This window comes from Cataglyphis hispanica, chromosome 2 (assembly GCF_021464435.1).
Source record: "Cataglyphis hispanica isolate Lineage 1 chromosome 2, ULB_Chis1_1.0, whole genome shotgun sequence".
Taxonomy (NCBI): domain Eukaryota; kingdom Metazoa; phylum Arthropoda; class Insecta; order Hymenoptera; family Formicidae; genus Cataglyphis; species Cataglyphis hispanica.
In genome coordinates, this window is record NC_065955.1 from 27,494 (window position 1) to 47,626 (window position 20,133).

At 26.5% G+C, this 20,133-nt stretch overlaps 4 protein-coding genes across 7 annotated transcripts; 2 read left to right on the forward strand and 2 right to left on the reverse strand.

Moving 5' to 3' along the window:
* Positions 1–744: 744 nt before the first annotated feature.
* LOC126858598 (uncharacterized) lies at positions 745–3,780 on the reverse strand. Its single transcript, XM_050609073.1, has 8 exons — positions 3,601–3,780; positions 2,987–3,120; positions 2,790–2,883; positions 2,325–2,532; positions 1,997–2,132; positions 1,710–1,859; positions 1,050–1,179; positions 745–928 (listed from the first exon to the last, which is right to left on the reverse strand). Exons 2-8 carry the CDS (start codon positions 3,118–3,120, stop codon positions 761–763), a joined length of 1,020 nt encoding a protein of 339 aa, XP_050465030.1. The 5' UTR covers positions 3,601–3,780; the 3' UTR covers positions 745–760.
* Positions 3,781–4,460: 680 nt separating this feature from the next.
* LOC126858568 (26S proteasome regulatory subunit 6B) lies at positions 4,461–6,942 on the reverse strand. Its single transcript, XM_050609007.1, has 6 exons — positions 6,677–6,942; positions 6,400–6,492; positions 5,833–6,166; positions 5,541–5,744; positions 5,157–5,421; positions 4,461–5,055 (listed from the first exon to the last, which is right to left on the reverse strand). Exons 1-6 carry the CDS (start codon positions 6,707–6,709, stop codon positions 4,737–4,739), a joined length of 1,248 nt encoding a protein of 415 aa, XP_050464964.1. The 5' UTR covers positions 6,710–6,942; the 3' UTR covers positions 4,461–4,736.
* Positions 6,943–7,817: 875 nt separating this feature from the next.
* Positions 7,818–12,539, forward strand: LOC126858555 (F-box only protein 42-like). Of its 4 annotated transcripts, none has more exons than XM_050608994.1 (8): positions 7,818–7,845; positions 8,934–9,105; positions 9,208–9,551; positions 9,937–10,094; positions 10,214–10,343; positions 10,743–10,883; positions 11,253–11,389; positions 11,482–12,539. In XM_050608994.1, the coding sequence occupies exons 2-8, from the start codon at positions 8,982–8,984 to the stop codon at positions 12,026–12,028; spliced, it is 1,581 nt and encodes a 526-aa protein (XP_050464951.1). In that variant the 5' UTR covers positions 7,818–7,845; positions 8,934–8,981; the 3' UTR covers positions 12,029–12,539. The 4 variants fall into 4 exon arrangements, with proteins under 4 accessions (XP_050464951.1, XP_050464942.1, XP_050464924.1 ...); XM_050608985.1 differs by lacking the exon at positions 7,818–7,845 and adding an exon at positions 8,586–8,626; XM_050608967.1 differs by lacking the exon at positions 7,818–7,845 and adding an exon at positions 8,588–8,626 and having other exon boundaries at positions 8,794–9,105.
* A 346-nt stretch (positions 12,540–12,885) lies between these two features.
* On the forward strand, positions 12,886–19,271 carry LOC126858605 (solute carrier family 25 member 16-like). The gene is made up of 7 exons (XM_050609086.1): positions 12,886–13,999; positions 14,621–14,713; positions 14,845–14,978; positions 15,947–16,132; positions 17,257–17,410; positions 18,043–18,184; positions 18,418–19,271. The coding sequence occupies exons 1-7, from the start codon at positions 13,936–13,938 to the stop codon at positions 18,590–18,592; spliced, it is 948 nt and encodes a 315-aa protein (XP_050465043.1). The 5' UTR covers positions 12,886–13,935; the 3' UTR covers positions 18,593–19,271.
* The last annotated feature ends 862 nt before the right edge of the window (positions 19,272–20,133 follow it).

A 20,133-nucleotide genomic window follows, 5' to 3' on the forward strand; every position in this document is an offset into this window, starting at 1 on the left:
TTAATAAATAAAGTTATTTCAAGTGCTTACATAATTTCATTAAAAATAATATGAAACCGCCGATTAATTTATAAAGAAATGTTACTCAGGGCCATATCCTTGACAACATATGTCAAGGTCAAAGTCATCGGCGTATAGGCCCTTCTTCGAGTTTTACCTTCTTTTTTTCTCACTGCAGTTATGTTGAATTATATTGAATGACGTCAAAAATAAAAAATTCTGTTAATTTTTTTCTTGTAAAATAAATTAATTTTTTGTATATTATTTCAATCGGTTGCCAAATACGAATTTAGAAAATAAATTAAAAATTTTATTTTAAGGGCACGTTTAAATGACTTAAATGCAACTTTAATCTGTATATATATATATATATATATATATATATATATATATATATATATATATATTCTATATTTGTAGTAAAGATAAAAAATTGATCAAGAATATTACAATTATTATTAATCCGTAAGCTTTTTTTATTTTGGAAAAGAATAATATATCTTCGTTAAATATGTTGTCAATCTATATTTTATTAAACGCGGGTGCATGAATAATATTAACATACAAAAAAGCTGTTTTGATGTATTTTGCAAAAAAAAAGATTATATAATTTTTAATGTCGTAATTTCAATATGATTGCAATGAGGAGCTTTAAACAAATTCTATGTAAATACATTTATACTAATAAAATACATTTTAACTAATGTAAAATACATACATTAGGAGTTATTTTCCTATTTCTTCTATTTATTTTAATCCTCTATTCCACAAAATTTTTCAAATCAACGTTGGAGATAATCCGTGCAGAATGTTCTTGTTGTGCATTAGTAGATAAATGTTCATCATCATCTAACAAAAATTTATCATCCTCATTTTTTTCTTTTCCTTTGATAGAAGCAAGGTATATTTCTTGTCGTTTTATCTCTTTCTGTAATTTAAATATATATTATGCGATGATAATCTAGTTCTAAACATATATATATATATATATATATATATATATATATATATATATATATATATATAATGCATATCTAGGTAAAAATTACCTCCAACATATGTTTTTCCAGCTTATCGTATTCATATGCTTCACTGAGTTCTTCTAACATTTGATACCTGCTGCCAATTTCTAAGTCATATTTAGCTATTACTGCTAATAATTTTGATTCAATTGTCAATCTATATAGGCAATGATTATATAATTATATATATTGATGGAAATTGAAATCCCAACATAAAGGAGTTATGCTGGTTGAATGAAAATTACACAGAATGTTTGTTTACAAAATGTTATTTGTAAATATTTACTTTTATTACATTTTTATATTTAATTTTTTATTATATATATTATTTATTTATTTGTATTTTTTATATATGTATATAAAAATATATATTTATATATGTATATAAAATAATTTAAAAAAAAAATATATATATATATAATAAAAAAAATTAAAAAAATGTAATAAAGGTAAATACTTATGTAAGCAAACATTCTTTATAATTTTTATTCATATTTTATTTTTACCGAGTAGAGAAGACACGATAGGAAGGGGCAATGTGTAACTTAACAGTAGAATGTCAACCAACGCAAAATCTAGATCCTAGGCTCCAGGAGTCCCGATAGAGTTCCGTTATTTTTCCTCTACTCGGCTTATAGTATAAATATATAGAAAAAAATAAATAATTCAAATTTTATGCACGCATACTTGCGTTCACGGATAGTTTGTTGCAATTTCGTATTTATATCTTTTAAGGATTCGAAGTCATCTATAACATTCTCCAACGCTAATCGTATTTCATTTTGTTCGAATTCCCAAGCTTTATATAAAGTAAATTGTTTCTTCTCGTATTTGATACTATAAAAATAAATCGCAAAGATAAAAAATGTTTGTAAAGCACGTATATATACGTAAACCTAAAAGCGCTCAATAATAATTCTACGTTCTACATTTTATCTACAAAACGTATAATAAGTTTTTAAATATAGATATACGTTGTGTTTATGATATCTTCATTACACTTTTTGTCGATTTCATTAATAGCAATTATATTTTTCCCGTATTGTTTAACTACGTCCTCGAGCATTCTTTTATGATTAATTCGTTGCCTCTCCAAATTTGTAGTGGATACTATAAAGATGTCCAAAGAAGAAAAAGAAGATTAATGATATATATATATATATATATATATATATATATATATATATATATATATATGTATATATATATATATATATATATAATATGTATATATATATATATATATATATATATATATATATAATATGTATTATATTTTTGTATATAAAAATTATATTTTACTAGCAATATCAGCGACAGATTTTTTATGGCAGCGCCAGAGTTGTCTATAATGTAATTCTTTATTTCTCGCTTGTTCTGACATAAGATGCATTCTACATAAAATATAATTTAAAAAATAACGGATGTAATTCAAAAACAAAGCTGATGGCATTGAAATATGTTTATAGCGAGGATTCGTACGAAGAATGTCAACATGTTTATCAAGAATCTACAAAAAAGAATAAATATATGTGATTAGAAAATGGCAATGTAAGAAATAAAAAATCTCTATTTTTCTGATAATAGAAATATGATTCAATTTTATTTTGTTTGTATAAATTTTTTTATATTTGACGTTTTTAATCTAAATTAAGTATATATTATATTATAAATTGATATCCATTATTTATAAATAAAAACATTCTATGAATTTATTAATTTTTAATTTTTTATATAAAATCAGAATGAATATAGGATAAAGATAACCTTCAGTGCTTTGTAAACCGCATAGTCTAAACTAAATGTGTCGTACGCAGTTTTTTTAGAATTTGTATCATCGATTCCTTCTTTATAGATGATGCTAAAATGTTAAATATATTTGTGTTTAATCATAAATTGGAAATTGAAATCATCGGTAAATACATAAAACCGATGTATATACATATATGTTTTAAGCCGATTACCTGATTGCGTAATCTTGTTGTAAACATTTACAGCAAAATTCAATATTGCACAAGACATCGTTTATTACATTCATTTCGCTAGTTGTAAAAACTGTACATAATTCAGGATCCAATATAAGGGAAGGCAAAGCCATCTAAGATTATGAATAGATTTATTACAATGATATGATATCATCAGTAAGCAAAGAAAATTTAATTGCATTATTAACTGCTAATTCCAATTTTCGTATCGCAGACTCAAAAATAGTTGTTGTAAGCGTCAATATGATCGATTCTTTTGGAATTTTTCTCTCATGTTCATTTATAATATTATATCGTTTTTCAGTAATCCTGAATACGGAGAAAGGAGAATTTTCTTCTATTTCCCTAACCCTAATGAATATAATCCAGAATATATTCTTGAAAGGGCAATTTAATATGTATACAAAAAATACGTTTTGCTAAAAAATATTTTAAACTATGGATATATTTTTTAAATTCAATGTGCAACTTCTATCTAGAAGTTCTTAACGCTATTAATATTATTATCGTGCGTACGGTAATGAAAAAATTATATTCACTTTAATTAATGCTAAGTTAATAAATAAATAATAAATTTATTCAAATATACATACGTTTTATAATCAGATTTCACAAAATAGGCCTCATTATATTGATTTTTATAGGAATTGTTATTATAATTATTTAAAAAATAAGACATGATGTAAATATAAATGCAATAAAAAATGTAAGATGCCATGTGCATATCATGTGTATATATACATATATATATATATATATATATATATATATATATATATATATATATATATATATAATACAAGGTGGCTGACAATAATCCCCACTCCTAATATGTGCAGATAGAGATGAGGATTAAACCAAGCAGGAAAGTACTTTACCATTTTTTTGTATAACGCTTAATAAAAGAAGTTAATAAAAGAATTATTGAGTAAATTCTGATCAATCATCGCCGATCTTTAGCCTGGCGCATGTTAGTGAGCCATGTTTGAAGTAAAATAATTGCAATTAATATTTATTCCTATCCCTAATATTTTCTTTATTGTATGCAGGACGTAAAATTTGAAATTTACAATCATAAACTGAATTGTTTGATATATATTAGGAAGAACAATTTGGAATCATTTAATATATATATATATACATGTACCTTTATTGTTTGAAGTAAAATAATTGCAATTAATATTTATTTCCCTAATATTTTCTTTATTGCGTGCAGAATCTAAAATTTGAAACTTACAATCATAGACTGAAACAATTTTTTGAATAAATTTGATTTATAAATTTGATTTTATAAATTTGATTTTGAAGATTGAATAAATTTTCGAAAAAAATTTCGTTATAAAATATCTTTCTATCAATTGATTTATAAACACCTCTCTTTTTGCTTATTAGTAAATTTTTAAAGTACATATAACTTTGTTCCATAAATACAGAGAATATAAGACTACACAAATAAAAAGAAGAGTTTTTTTAATCTTTATTGGATTACAATTTACTTATAAGGGATAAATATAATAAAAGGAATCAAAGATATAATACTTGATTATTATATATGATAAATGATTAAAGTATCCAAGCAACAAAGACAATGGGCAGAGAAGCAACATTTGATGCAATAATTGCATTCATTAATTTAATCTTATAATAATGCCTATATTTATCATGCGCATGTATAGTAATATATGTATATCGTAAGATATATAATCGAGAATACGGAATATTATCAAGTTTACTTGTAGAATTCGTGCTCGGACTCGTCTTTCTTAATATTGTTTTTATAACCCTTTTCAAAATCTTTTGCTAAAACTATATAACGATTTTCACGGACCGCGTGCATTCCTGCCTCTTGACAGATAGCATTAATATCAGCACCAGAAATTCTGTCTGGTCGTGCTACATAATCCTCAAGATCCACTTCTTCGCTCAAATTCATTTTCGCGGTAATCGTAGAGAAGATTAAACGTTTCTGACGACGATCGGGTAGCGGAAATTCAATCTTGCGGTCCAATCTACCAGGACGAAGCAATGCGGGATCTAGTGTGTCCGCTCTATGAGAGTAAATCGAAATAGCAAAGCAGAGGTATTAACTATCTTGACATCCAATAAATTAAGAAATTAAACTTCTAATACAGAATTATAACTAGCTCACCTGTTTGTTGCCATAATAACTTTAACATTGGTTGTTTGATCAAAACCATCCATTTGATTCAATAATTCCAGGAGAATACGTTGCACTTCACGATCTGCTCCAGTTTGAGCATCAAATCTTTTTGTAGCAATAGCATCTATTTCATCAACGAATATTATGGCTGGTGAGTTTTCTTTAGCCAAACGGAACACATCTCGCACCATTCTTGGTCCTTCGCCCAAATACTTTTGCACAAATTCAGAACCCACTACACGAATGAAAGCAGCTGGAAAATAGAAAATAACAGAATTTAGAGCACAAAATCTGTTTCTCTTTTCTTCTTCCACGCGATTAGTTTATATATTTTATGTGAGAATTCTTTTAACAATATATTTAGATTTGTACCAGTAGTATGTCTAGCAACTGCTTTTGCCAACATAGTTTTTCCACAACCGGGTGGTCCATACATAAGTACACCTCGTGGTGGGTCAATACCGATTTGTTTATACAATTCAAAATGAGTAAGAGGCAATTCTACTGCTTCTCTGATCTCTTGCTTCTGCATATCCATCCCGCCTATATCACTGTATTGAATATCTGGCTTCTCATCTGCATTGCAAGTAAATCTTGATATTTACAATTCTATTACATTTTCATTTAATCTAAATGTAGTTTCATTCTTGGAGGAAATTTTCACCTGCTTGTAACATCGAAATGCTGGAATCAGCTTCTGGTGGTAATACATCAACTAAAGCATTGCTATGCTTATGAAGCGCTACACTAGCGGAAGGCTTTAAAAGTTCTCTGTCTATAGTGGATAAAATTCGTACATAATAATTTGAGCCTGTTGTAGAACCCACTATGCCAGTATTCTGATCAACAGCTTCGAGAAATTGTCCAATGACCAAAGGTACACTTTGAATACGTTTAACTTCTTCTTGCGCATGCAGGTATTCTTTTTTTAGATTACGTTGCTCATCCTTGATATATTCTTCTTGTACCTCGAGAAATTCTAGCATTCTTTGCAATTTCTATTCGAAAGATTAAACAATATAATTGTAGTATGTATTCAGTATCTTTAATAAGCTTGACAAAATGCTATGTAACTTCACAGTAATATTGTTGCAAGTTAATTGATAAAAAAAGACATAAAAAGATAAAATTAACAAAATATAAAAGAAGTATGTATAAATATATGGTTTTAAAATCTGTTATATACTTCAGATAATATATTGGAATGTTTATGGAAATATGCAACATCTACCTTATATTTGGTATAAAGATCTTCGACATCCAACTCGTCTCCAGCTCCTGTGTAATGACCAACAACAGGCTTACAATCGATTTCAGCCACATCCTGAATATATAAGTTTAATATAAATCAATATTCATAAACTCTTTTATCAATTAAAATCACCAATTATTTACAACGTTATAAAATACAATTCTGTAGTTATAAACATATATATATTATTAAATTATTTTAAATTGTATGAATTTATACAGATAGGGTTAATATAAAAAATCAAATATAAACGTACCTTATCGGGCAAAATAATACCTAATTCTTCCATTAGTCCAAGAGAATCCTGCAATTTAATCTAATCAAACATCGACTTATGGATGATCCGTGGCGTATCGAGTGACTTCAGATTTTTGAGCAGATCTCTTCGCAATTGGTCACAAGTCACAATCGGTTCCACAAGATATATCATTAATAACATGATTATATTAAGGATGCACACTCCATTGGTGTTACAAATTGTTCGAATTATCTGATTGGCCAATCAAAAAATGAAGTCTTTATCCCGATTGGCCAATCGGGCGATACAAAGTTTTGTAATGCAAGTGGAATGCATCTTAGGAATCTATCACGTAATTTTACGTGAAACTTTTAATTTTTTACATTTTTTTTTTCACTTATCCAGATTTCTTGATATAAAACTTTTCACGTATAGCGATTATGTAAGTAGCTTAGGTGCGCACAAAGTGAAATCATTAAACATAATCTCTATAGCTAAGAGAGGGTTTATTATTATTAGTACAACATTATATACATGAAAAATTTTTTTTCTGGTAATGCAGTTAAGGCTCTTACACAATGCGAGGCGACAGCGATAAGGGAATAAGGGAATAAGGTAATAGCGATAGCAATGGGCAATATCCAATAAGAACATTGCTTTTTCGAAAAAGTAGATCTCTCATTGGATATCGTTCATTGCTATCACTATTGCCTTACATTATGCAAAGACCTTTAAGCGGGGACACACACTTTTGCATAAGCGCATAGCCATAAGTATAAGGAAATTGATTGGTTTATTTTCTTATGCATACATTTGTGGACCAATCAATTTCCTTATGCTTATAATTATGCGCTTATGCAAAAGTGTGTGCTCCTCGCTTTACAATTAAGCGGGGAGCACACACTTTGCATAAGCGCATAACCATAAACATAAAGAAATTGATTGGTCCATAAATGTATGCATAAGAAAATGAACCAATCAATTTCCTTATGCTTATAATTATGCGCTTATGCAAAAGTGTGTGCTCTCCGCTTTAATAACAATGTACCATATTTACTTCAATTCCGAAGTATATTTATTAATTCCCTAGATTTCCGCCACCAAGTTTCAGGGCAAAAATATTTAGGTGTAAAGTTTCACATTTCCGCGGTTGGGAGAGTTACATGAACGAGCGGAATCATAAGCCGGTATTCATATAGCGTATTCGATTTGTTGATATAATATAAACTTATACTTCTATGATGATGATGATCAAGAATAATTAGAAGTTAAAGACTCTTTGATGGAGGTTATGAATCACGAAACCAATCATAAACGGCTTTCCGCCATGATAGTTTAGAGTCATTGAGTTTCAAATCGAACTTGAGATCTGACTCGACTCGACCCAGAATCGGATAGAGTCAACAAATCGAATACACTAATAGTCCGTTCTTATTTTTAGGCTACGTTTCAAAACGTACTCATCGAGAAAAATTTTACTCAATGGCTGTTTCAAAACTTTTTTAAATGTTTCTGATTTTTCCAAGCCCGCTATAGAGTAAAATTTTCCTCGAAGAGAAAATTTTATACCGGTTTTGGAATCTAGGCTTAAATGGCGTTTTCGAATGTAGCAGGATAATCGCTCTGAAAACGATTAGTGACATTGCATTGTCTCTGCCAATAAAAGACTTGAATTCATAATAAAATATAGTGCCGATTAAAATATAGTGATATAGTGATCCAAGTTGGATACTCATCGAAAATCTCGTAAAGCCCGTATCAGACTACGCAATGAAAATTGAAGATTAAAATTTGAAATTTGACTAATCAGAACAAAAGGGACTAAAATTTCTTTGTCCTGACTGGTCAAAATTTAATCTTCAATATTCAATCTCAATTTTCAATGCGTAGAAATGATGTCATTTTACATCATGTGCGTAGTCTGATATGGGCTTAAGTTCATGGTTGAAATCGTATGATTTGTATGATGTATGTATTTATATCACATTGTATGACACTCGTTTAGTACTTTCTTTAAGAATGAAAATTATTATAAAAATTTGTTGAGTTTGTTAAAATTTTATTATATATATATATATATATATGTATGTAAAATATAAAAAGGAGACTATAATATATGCTTATATTATAAACAGGTCTATACATAGTGATACAAGAATAATGTCTATAAAAAGCAAAAAAATATATTTTTAGGAATAAACTTTTTATTTTGATATTTTGGGAATGAAGACATTTCGATCTCTTGAGAGTTTCAATTGCAATCACTGCATTTCAGATGCAAAATATAATCAACTTTTATGATACTCTTATTGTTTGATGAAAAATGCAATGTAAAATTGATGATCTACCTGATGAATTATTGGAATACATTCTGAGCTTAATACCACCTTATAAAGATCTCCAAGAGTGCAAATTTGTTTGTAAAAGATGGTACCGTGTCACCAAAAGTATGCATCCATTTATTTCATTATTCTTTATACATTTATTATATGTTGTAATAGAAATATGTTTGTGTGGAACAAATTTATTATATATATCTTTTTAATTAGATGTAATGGAACACAATGAAGCACATTTTCAAAAGTCTGTTGCTTTTGGATCTTTACTATGGAATTCATTGCCATCTACTCATTGGGCACTCACCATTGGAAAGAGACATTCACATTCCGCATGTATATATAATAATTCTATGTATGTATTTGGTGGTTGCACAGCTACATGGACAACATTCAATGATTTGTGGCAGTTAGATTTAGGCACAAGAACTTGGGTTAGACCAATCACTATGGGCAACTATCCATCACCTAAAGCTTGTGCCACTATGCTCTATTATAACAAAAGTTTAATTTTATTTGGAGGCTGGTCTCATCCATCACCATATCCTTTACATCAGGTAATTATTTAATAAAAAGACAACACAGTTGATATTAATTTATATAGTGGCCGAGTTTATTTCATTTTAGATACATACTTAAAACTGTTAGTCTTATTTTTAAAAAATTTGCTAAACTTTATATATGTGAAAGCTTTATAAAATATATCTTAATTAAATTTATATAATTAAATCATAATTTAGAAAGTATAAACAATCAAATTACAATGTTATTCGTCATTTATTTGTTTTATAAATTGTTACAAATTATCTTCTTGAATCTATTTATTTATTATGTTTATTTTGCCTAAAGAAAGAAGACTAATACTAAAATAATTAAACAAATATTTTAAATAAAATGTGAAATATACAAAAAGAGATAATAATATATATAATACATTTTCAGCAATGGAAATTATTTAATGAATTACATGTATACTCTATAGAATCAAATAAATGGACTGCTATAAATACATTAGAAACTCCACCGCCAACATCTGCACATTCTGCAACAATACATGGGAACTTAATGGTCGTCTTTGGTGGAGTTTGTAATGGATACAGGTACAGATATATACTTATTGGTGGATATATAAACCTACAAATATAAATATGAATATTTCAATATTTTTATAAATATGTGTACATACATATTTAATGTTACTTGTATTATTTCATAATAGTTCTAATGATATATGGTGCTTAAATTTGGATTTGTATTATTGGCATAAACAAACTACATCAAATTTGAAACCTCAACCACGTTATGGTCAATCACAAATTGAACTTGGGGAAAAACATCTACTTGTACTTGGTAAGACATTCTTGATTGTTTATGAAATTATCTTTTGTACTAAATCAAATATTTTTTTTATTGTTAGTCTTATTTGTAATTTACATACTTCAGAAAAAATATATTTATTGAGATAGAAAGAAAGAGAGAAATATCCTTGATATATATTAAAATAAAGAGTAGAGGTATAAATAGAAGTATATATATATATATATATATATATATATATATATATATGTATATATTATATGTATACATATATATGTATATATGTGCGTGTGTGCACTATATAGAATATTTATTTTTTAAAATAACCATTAAAATCATTAAAATAATGTGTGTGTGAATATTACATATAAATTTTTACTCATTAATATTATTAATTATATAACTATAGTTATATATTTGAAATTAGCATGGGAGGTTGTACAGGACCAAATGCTGCTATGAATGATGCTTGGTTGTTGACAATGGAAGGTACATCTTGGACATGGAAAAAAGTTAATATGCACAATACAGAATGGGCACCAACACGTATTTGGTGTCATCAAGCTTGTAAGGTATATAATATATAATTAAAATTTTTTTTTTACGAAAATAAAAATATATTTTTTAATTTAACAAAAATTATTTTATTTTTATAAACCATTGACTTCGTATAATTGATTTAGTATTTTTGAAGCTATTCGGATTTACATATAATGTGACTAATATCTTAAACAAATTATTTAAAAAAACCCAGATAATCTTTAAATATCATCCCTCCATTTAAAAGAAAATTATTTTGATATTATTTCTTTCTTGAATAAAAAGAATGTCATATTTAACTTATGTTAGTTGTAAAAAAATTTGCTCCCATTGATGATATCATAATTAAACACTTTGTATATGTTGCCAAATCAATTATTATAATGCTATTATTTGCATAGGTGGGGAATTATATTATTGTACTTAGTAAAAATAGATGTCAAACCAAACCAAGTGATATGAGTATTTCATTAAGAAAGGTTGCTTGTCAAAGAAGTACTTCACCACGTTTGTGCGAGTCGAATCTTTTGCATGAAAGGTCTGATACAATTATGATAATTTTAATTAACATTGTTATGAAAATTTATGCAAATGGCTATAATAATTTCATTATTATTATTAATTTTTTAGGCAAGAAAATTTGTCTGCCATAGATAGAGATGAAAATATAAATGGACGACATGGAGCATTCTCTAGGTCACATTCACAAAATGCACATACTACATCGCATACAGCCAGTATTTCAAAAACGATACCATTTTACAGTGATAATACTCTAAGCATGGCCGCATTCCGCGATCAACCTTTGCGTAATAATTCAAATACAGATAGACAACGTCAATTGGAATCATTAAGAAGAATGGAAGAGAAAATTCGCAATAAGAAAGTACAACCACTGAAAATATTTAAAAAAGCCGAAAGCACGTTATCTATATTTGTGTTGGATATTACTAATGTTCTTTCCGACGATTGCAATGCGTCGTGGATCCCTTTAAAACAGGATGATCATTCAGGACCTGATGAGAGAATTTTGTATTCCCTTGTAGTTGGAAAAGGAGAATTAATAGTTTTTGGAGGTATTCGTAAAGAGCATTCAACATTAGGTCACACTGATGTAGATGATTCTGTAGTATATAATGATCTCCATTTTATAAATCCGCCACGATATGTTATTTAATATTAAAAAATAATTAATAATACAGAACCCCCTCTATTCTGGAATCATTTAAATTCAATTTTTCTTTTATTATTCTCAATTCCTATTATATTTTAATGGCACATGTGCATAATAGTTATGCACTTTGTTTTTGTTTTTTTTTTTTATATTTGTTTTTTCATTTCATATATGATTACATAACATTTAGTTGGTAGCTGTTGGCATTTTGTTGGCACTTTGTTGGTAGATAAAATGTAATGAATACTTTATCAAGTCGTGTAAAATAGTCGATTATTATTAACATATCTAAATACGGTATTAATAAGTTAACGTTTTTAATAATAAGAAGAAAGAATAATAATAAGAAATGTATTAACATATAATTATGATGTATTATTAAGACTACATTTAAACAATTAAATCTATGCAAAAATCAATGAAAATTGTTATAATAGTAAAAGAATTGAAAGTCATTAAACTAATAACTTTAATTTGTAAAATTAAATAAAGAATCAAATTATTTTAAAAATCATTTCAAATCATACATAAATTTTCAAAACAGCATTAACAACAACACCCAAAGATGACATTCCCCATAATTTAAAGGATATCTTATTAAATTGCAAACTTAATTCTCTTTATTTTTATCTTTATTTCTTTAATTGTAAAGATTAATCACATCAATCTAAATGAATACATTTAAATAATATAGCCGATTTAGATATATATTTCAATTATTTATTTTTAGTGTTAAAATTTGTTAAATGGATTAAAGAAAAATGAATATGATGAATAATTTGAAAAATAGCGCGCTCGGTGCCTGTTGCGCAGGCGCAAATGGCTTTTGCGCGCGCGAACTATTTCTTGACATCTCGCAAAAAATGCATAAAGCAATTATTTAATTTTTTCTTAATAAATACTGTAGATAGTTATTTTTTTGGAGCAAATTCAAACAAAAATGAAGCGATTTTTCTGTATTTTGAGTACTTATAAATTCTTATAATTTTTGCTTATTATTTTGGTATTTACATTGTTATTAACTTCATCATTTATTTATGAAAAAAGTAAGTTGGATCAAATTATGAAAAATGCTTATTATGAGAGAGAATTAATCTGATTTTTTTCATGCATTGTAAGTTTAATTACTATGTAGATCGCTGATTAGGAGCTAGCTTGGAGCTTATTGTTAGAGTTGTATATAGGTAGCAGTTTTATTGTTATCGCGTCTATGCTCGTGCTAACCACCTGTAGCCTGTAGCCTTTATTCCAGTACCCATTATTCCTGTATCCTGTAGCCTGTAGAATGAGAGAGGGGATTTCTCAACATGACTGAGCATAATACTTGCCGGTTCAGTATGTACTTATGGGCGCTTGGAAATGCGATAATTCCAATTATATTTGTTGTCTGATAATTGAAAGTCTGATAATCGAAATCCCATGTAAATCTGATTAAAAGATTTTGGTGGAATCAATTATTTTTGCAAAAACAGTTTTTTTACTGTTATGAGTTAAAATGTGATATGGTATTTTTTCTCTATATATTAATGAAGATTCATCAATATACACCAAAAAATTGAAATTTTATTAAACGAAAAAAATAGAATAGAATAAAAAATTAAGACTGTATGATACTGCAACTCCTGCAATAGAGAAGGACAATTCGACAAAGAAAAAGAAGATAAGATATAAAATATTTATTCAATATTCCCTTCACTCCATGACATAACTTTTGGCAATTCAACATTTTTTTTCATATGAGTGGGAATATCATTCAAGGTCTGTGATGGTCAATGACCATTCCCGATTCTCACCATTGATTAAATGAACAGATTGTTTTTCATCGCGAGCAATCTCTCGTGTTTTTCTCAAACGATTTATATTTACGATTTATGTCTGCAAGCCAATTCACATAGCATCATCTAGCAATCATGGATCAATCTGAGAAAAAAACCAAGAACTTTGAAATCATCGTGAAAAATCTTATAGCCGGCGGTGAGTCATTTGAAATTCCTCAAAAATATTTTACTTCATAATTTTTTAATAAGAATTTTTGCAATACACGTTTCGTAAATTGAGACAAGAAAAAGAAAGTGATAGAAAGTGGAATGTAAAGCTACAGAAAATGCTTTAGTAAAGTTACAAATTTTGTAATATTGAATTTTATTTCAAGACCACTTCAGAATGTCCTCTTAATTTTTCTTATTTTATATCAGGAAAGAATAAAAATATAATATTATATTCAAAAAATGATCTTGATTTATAAAAATTATAACAAAAATTTTTTAACATTAAAAAGAAAATGTTATGTAATAGTTCTTGTATTTTCTATTATCATTTTGTAATTATTTGTAATTACTTTATAAAGTATAAATTTAGAAATTGATTTTATAAATATATATATATATATATATATATATATATATATATATATATATATATATATATAAATCTACATATAAATCTAAAGATACTTTTTTTGGGGAGATTTTCATGTCCCAAAGAAAAGTATTTTTAGAAATAAGGAAACAGGATACTTTAGTTGTATTCCTTTACATAAAAATATGTAAATTATATAATTCTATATTATAAATATTGTTATATTATGTATTACAGGTGTAGCTGGTATGTGCTCAAAAACAGCTGTAGCACCTTTAGACAGAATAAAAATTTTATTGCAAGCACAGCACGAATATTATAAACATTTAGGTAAAAAATTGAATTCTTGTTAATAATGTGAATATTAACAATGTGAAATATGATTGAATCTTTAACATATGTATATACATATATGTACAAACACACATAAACATATGTATGTATGCATACATACTTTGCAGGTGTTTTCTCAGGATTAAAGGAAATTATTCAACGTGAAAATTTCCTTGCTTTATATAAAGGTAATCTCGTTCAAATGATTAGGGCTGTGCCTTATGCAGCAATACAATTTACAGCATTTGAACAATATAAAAAGGTAACGAAGAAAATCAGTATTAAAGATTATTCAAATTCAATATATTGTTTGATATTAGATAGTAATTTTTATCTAATAATATGTAAACAATAATATTTATTAGAGCTGTACTGCCTTTTGCTGAATAAACCCTAAGAACATACTTGCATTGAACAACTTTCATAAAAATATTTGCTAGAGAGAGATGTAGAATATAAATAATTTAATTAAAATGATTAAAATTCTCTATCAGAGAATTAACAGTAAAGTTTATTGCTTATAGAGTAATAAACGTACTACACTACTAAATCACAGAGTAAATACATAATTCTTTTTTTAGCCATGTCACAATTAATTAGCTAAATAGGATGATTTTATATATGATATTTGGAACCACTGCAATAACTGCTTAGATTCACTTTTTCCTACTCTTCAATTTAAATCTCCCCTATGATATTGTTTTAAATATGGATAATTTTATTATTTTGTTTGTAATTAAATATCTTAAATTCTTCCTGTATTGACAAAAAGAAATAACATTGCAAAAGATACGAGAATGACTGAATCTAGATCTCTCTACTTCCCAGTGAATACTTCATAAATTTGATCATAATCATATATACAAGATTTTGATGATATTGCCGATATACATGTATTAATAATATTTGGTAATTATTAAACTAAATGTCAATTTTTAGTCAACTTAAAAAAAAATTTCCAGAAAAAATAGAGAAATTGGATATGTGTATATAATAAAGAGCAAATAGACTTTTCATTAAATAGTTACTGATAAATGGTTTAAAATATCGTGTTGGCATATCTTGAATGCACATATTAATATTTGGCTAGTTATCTGTTCGACTGTCATAACTGAAAAAGTCTTATTTATTTACTCTGTATTGTATACATATAGTCGATCTCTTATATTTGTTCTTGTCAAACTGTAAATGTTAAAAAAACTGATATAACATTTCCATAATTTTTGTCAGCGTTTAGGAAAATTATTCAAACAAGGTTCACATATAGATGGGTTCTTAGCTGGAGCTGCCGGAGGTGTCACAGCAGCTGCAATTACATATCCACTTGATACTATCAGAGCAAGATTAGCCTTTCAAGTTACCAGCAATACACTTTATTCTGGAATTAAACATGCTGCTGTTAAAATGTTTAAAGAGGTATATATATATATATATATATATATATATATATATATATATATACATATGTATATATATATATCATTAAATGATTTAAACTGAACTTTATTGTAAACATAATGATTGCTTCCAAAATCTGTGTTAACGAATCGAGAAGTATGCATATTTTTTATAATAATGTGAATATTTCGACATAGAAAAAGTTATAGCGCTGATTGAAACGAATATAACCATGTATGATATAATGTAAATATTTTACATGTTATACCAGTTTTATCAACTTGATATATCGCGGGCGACTATCTTTTCTACTTTTTCGTTTTCGGCTGTGCGATATAGCCAACTTTGGATTGCATTATAATCAAATGACAGCATATGTCAATTAGTCAATCTTTAATGCATGAGTCAGAAGTTGGCCATAACGGGGAGAAAGTAAAAAAATAGACATCACCGCGATATTTCAAATCGATAAAACTTGTATATAATATGTAAAATGTTTACATTATATCATACATTGTTGTATTTGTTTTAAATAATGCTACATTTTTCATGTCAAAATATTCACATTATTATAAATTGTAAATTATAAAAAAATTATGCATATTTCTCCGTTCGTTAACACAGATAGCTTTTGGAAGCAACCACTATGCTCACAATATAATTGAGTTTGAACCATTTAATTTGATATATATTTGTTATGGTCTATCTTTTTTAGTTTAAAAGATAAAAAGGGACCATTTTTGATGGGACAACTTATGCATATAAATGATACACATGATTTATTTCAATCTTAAAAAGATGCATTTAAACCTATAAAAACTTTATTTATGCCTTTGCATCACAATAATAATAGAATTCTTCAATAATAATAGAATATCTTAATTATATTCAGGTATATTATAAATTAAGATAATTATTAAAGTAAATTTTGAATACCAGAACGAGATCAAATTTTAAACCTACATTAAACACATACAGACAAATGAATCATGTATATATTGATAATACAGAAAGATTCAATTTTCTTGCATGAAATCCAAATATTTTTACATGATAAAATTTTGATAACTTAATTTTTCATAACTTGGATTTTGTTTGTATCAGTACAAGTTAATAGAGTTAATGGAAAGATAATATTTCAGGAAGGTGGCTTACGAGCATTATATAGAGGATTCTGGCCAAATATGTTGGGCATGATACCCTACGCAGGATTTTCCTTCTATACGTTTGAGAAATTAAAATATCTATGCTTGAAATATGCGCCACAGTATCTTTGTTCTGAACATAAAACAACTGGTGAGTTAAATTGCCCATTTTATATAGACACAGGAAATATAGACTGCTTCTTTCTAATCTGTGCTGTAAACCAAAAGTATCTGCTCGAGTAAAAAAGATATAAATAATTAATACAACTCGTTATTGTTTTCTAATCGATGTATAGAAACTTTACATTTCAGATAGAGAAAGAAAAAAACATAGTTTGTGCCATCATACATAGTAGATGCCGTCTCTTTTGGTATGTTATTATATGTTTGACTCGCTCAGCAGTCTATGCTTCCTATATGTACATTTCTTGAATCTAACAAAAATGTAATGATAGGAAGTTACAATTACGATATCCTTCTATTTATGAATGTATTTATCCCCATCACTTCTGTCCTACTCAATCAAATAATTATGGCATAATTAAGGTACAATAGCTTTCTAAACTAAAATTCTTTTAGAAAGGACAAATGAAATTATGTCCTTTTTTTCTTTTCATGAATTTACTTACTTAAAGTTATGCTTTCTTTTCAAAGAATTTGCCAATCACAGATTTAAAGCATTAGCAATGGATTAAGATCAAAGATCGATTTTATTAACGATAAAAAATAATAATAAATAAAAATAATAAAAGTAATTATAATAACCATTGTATTTCATTGCAGATAGTCTTATATTAAATATACCAGCAAAACTTTTATGTGGAGGCGCAGCCGGTGCTGTAGCGCATACTTTCTCTTATCCATTGGATGTTACAAAGAGACGTATGCAATTGGCAATGATGAATCCAACTACACATAAATATGCGTAAGTAATATGATACAATATTTTACAAGAATTTAAACTTTGCAACAGAAATTGAAATGGCTCTCTTGTGTTTAACCTTACAATACTTTTTTTAATTACCATCGTTATATATATTTCCGAGGTACCATTAATACAGAAATTTAGATATTTATATATATATATATATAGTAAAAGGGTAAATTTATTTATTTATTTAGATATTATTAATCTACATAAAATGAATACTCTCTTAGGTCTGGAATGTTGTCTACAATTAAAATGATATATGTTGAGGATGGCATTGTAAAAGGCTTATATCGTGGAATGAGTATCAATTTTTTACGGGCAATTCCTTTCATGGCAGTTGGTTTTGCTGTGTATGAAGTAACAAAGCAGATGTTAAGCTTAGATACAGGAGTAAAATTATAATTATATACATAATATTACATAAATTAGATGGCTAGAGTTTTTATATACTCATTGTATATTTATATGTATATTCGTATGGATATTTTTTTTTTTTTTTTTTTAATCAGTTGGCTGATTAAAAGTACAGATTATGAAACAAATAAACTAACATATACGTATTTATTTACATAAATCAAATTTGCTTTTGTTAAAAAAAAATCATTTTGATACTAAAAAAATTTTCATATTACATTATTTTTACAAAAATGTTCAATCTATTATGAAAGGCTGAATTGTGAATATCACATAATACAAGTTAGTATTCTAATCAAATATTTTACTTTTTAATTGATACATTTTATATGTACCTGCAGTTAAGCAACTTGCTCATTATATTTACAATATGATAAATATATTTTGTAGAAATAGATGTATTTAAATACATAACAATCTATATTGAAAATCAAAATTGAAGAACCTAATCAAATTATGTAACTTATTACACTTCAACATGTAATTATTATTTACATAGATAAAATTATATACCTAATGTGAGAAATAAAAATATATATTTTTATATGTTTTATGTTTTATCTCAAAATGTATCTATACATGTAATAGAAATATATTTTATTTTGATACATATTACTTTTTTTTTCATTATTAATAGATACAAATATTAGATAAACTAATAAGAAAATATGTGTTGTGTGTGTGTGTGCGTGAGTTTGTTTTACAGAGGTTAATAGTTCAAGTAATTAAAAACATGCATAGGTGGATGAATCTTACATGAAACATGCGTTATTTTCTAAAATATTGTATGTAGAGCGATATAACAAACAAAACTCTGTCTAAATATGATAATATCGTTTTATTTCTGTAGTTTCTTATAATAAGATGACATTATATAATTATATGTTTATGGCATTTGTTTATTCCTTTTCACAAATCTGGGCTTACCCGACACCAGATCTTTGTAAATTATATTAAAGTATTTAAATAAAACTTGTGTCAAGTAAAAGAATATTGTAGACTTATTAATTCTATGCCAATTTTATATTTATCATATACAATTGATTTATATATGTATAAGTATTACTTTAGATAAGTTAAAAAATTATAAAAGCTATCACAAAAATGTTTAATTTGAGATATACAAAATTTGCTCCATATATTGTAAGATTCGAATTAAGGATATCAATTTCTACCAAGTTAAATCTAAAATAAAACTTTAATTTGTCAAATGATTAAGATTATTATTATTATTATTATTACTATTATTATTATTATTATTATATATGTATTAATTATTTTATACATTTAGGACGAATATTTTCGAAATTTATATCAATAAAATATTTAAAACTATAAAAAAAGTTCTTATAAGTGTATAATAACTTTTCAGTATATCCCGTACCAAATTATGAAATCAACAATAATATTCATGTATAGATATTAATATATTAATCATATTTTCAACAAAACATTTAGTAATTTATATTGATTTTGTCCATGAAAGTTGGTATGTAGTGAGAGAGGACAATAAATAGAGCAAATATAAA

Coding starts and splice junctions, on each gene's coding strand:
- LOC126858598 (XM_050609073.1), bottom strand. CDS start 3,120: ATGGCTTTGCCTTCCCTTATATTGGATCCTGAATTATGTACAGTTTTT. Junction 2,133..2,324: donor ATCTGTCGCTGATATTGCTA/GTAAAATATAAT, acceptor ACATCTTTATAG/TATCCACTACAAATTTGGAG. Junction 1,860..1,996: donor GAAGATATCATAAACACAAC/GTATATCTATAT, acceptor TTATTTTTATAG/TATCAAATACGAGAAGAAAC.
- LOC126858568 (XM_050609007.1), bottom strand. CDS start 6,709: ATGGAAGAATTAGGTATTATTTTGCCCGATAAG. Junction 6,493..6,676: donor GTATTATTTTGCCCGATAAG/GTACGTTTATAT, acceptor TTATATATTCAG/GATGTGGCTGAAATCGATTG. Junction 6,167..6,399: donor ATCTTTATACCAAATATAAG/GTAGATGTTGCA, acceptor TCTTTCGAATAG/AAATTGCAAAGAATGCTAGA.
- LOC126858555 (XM_050608994.1), top strand. CDS start 8,982: ATGCAATGTAAAATTGATGATCTACCTGATGAATTATTGGAATACATT. Junction 9,552..9,936: donor CACCATATCCTTTACATCAG/GTAATTATTTAA, acceptor ATACATTTTCAG/CAATGGAAATTATTTAATGA. Junction 10,095..10,213: donor GGAGTTTGTAATGGATACAG/GTACAGATATAT, acceptor ATTTCATAATAG/TTCTAATGATATATGGTGCT.
- LOC126858605 (XM_050609086.1), top strand. CDS start 13,936: ATGGATCAATCTGAGAAAAAAACCAAGAACTTTGAAATCATCGTGAAA. Junction 14,714..14,844: donor CGAATATTATAAACATTTAG/GTAAAAAATTGA, acceptor CATACTTTGCAG/GTGTTTTCTCAGGATTAAAG. Junction 18,185..18,417: donor CCAACTACACATAAATATGC/GTAAGTAATATG, acceptor ATACTCTCTTAG/GTCTGGAATGTTGTCTACAA.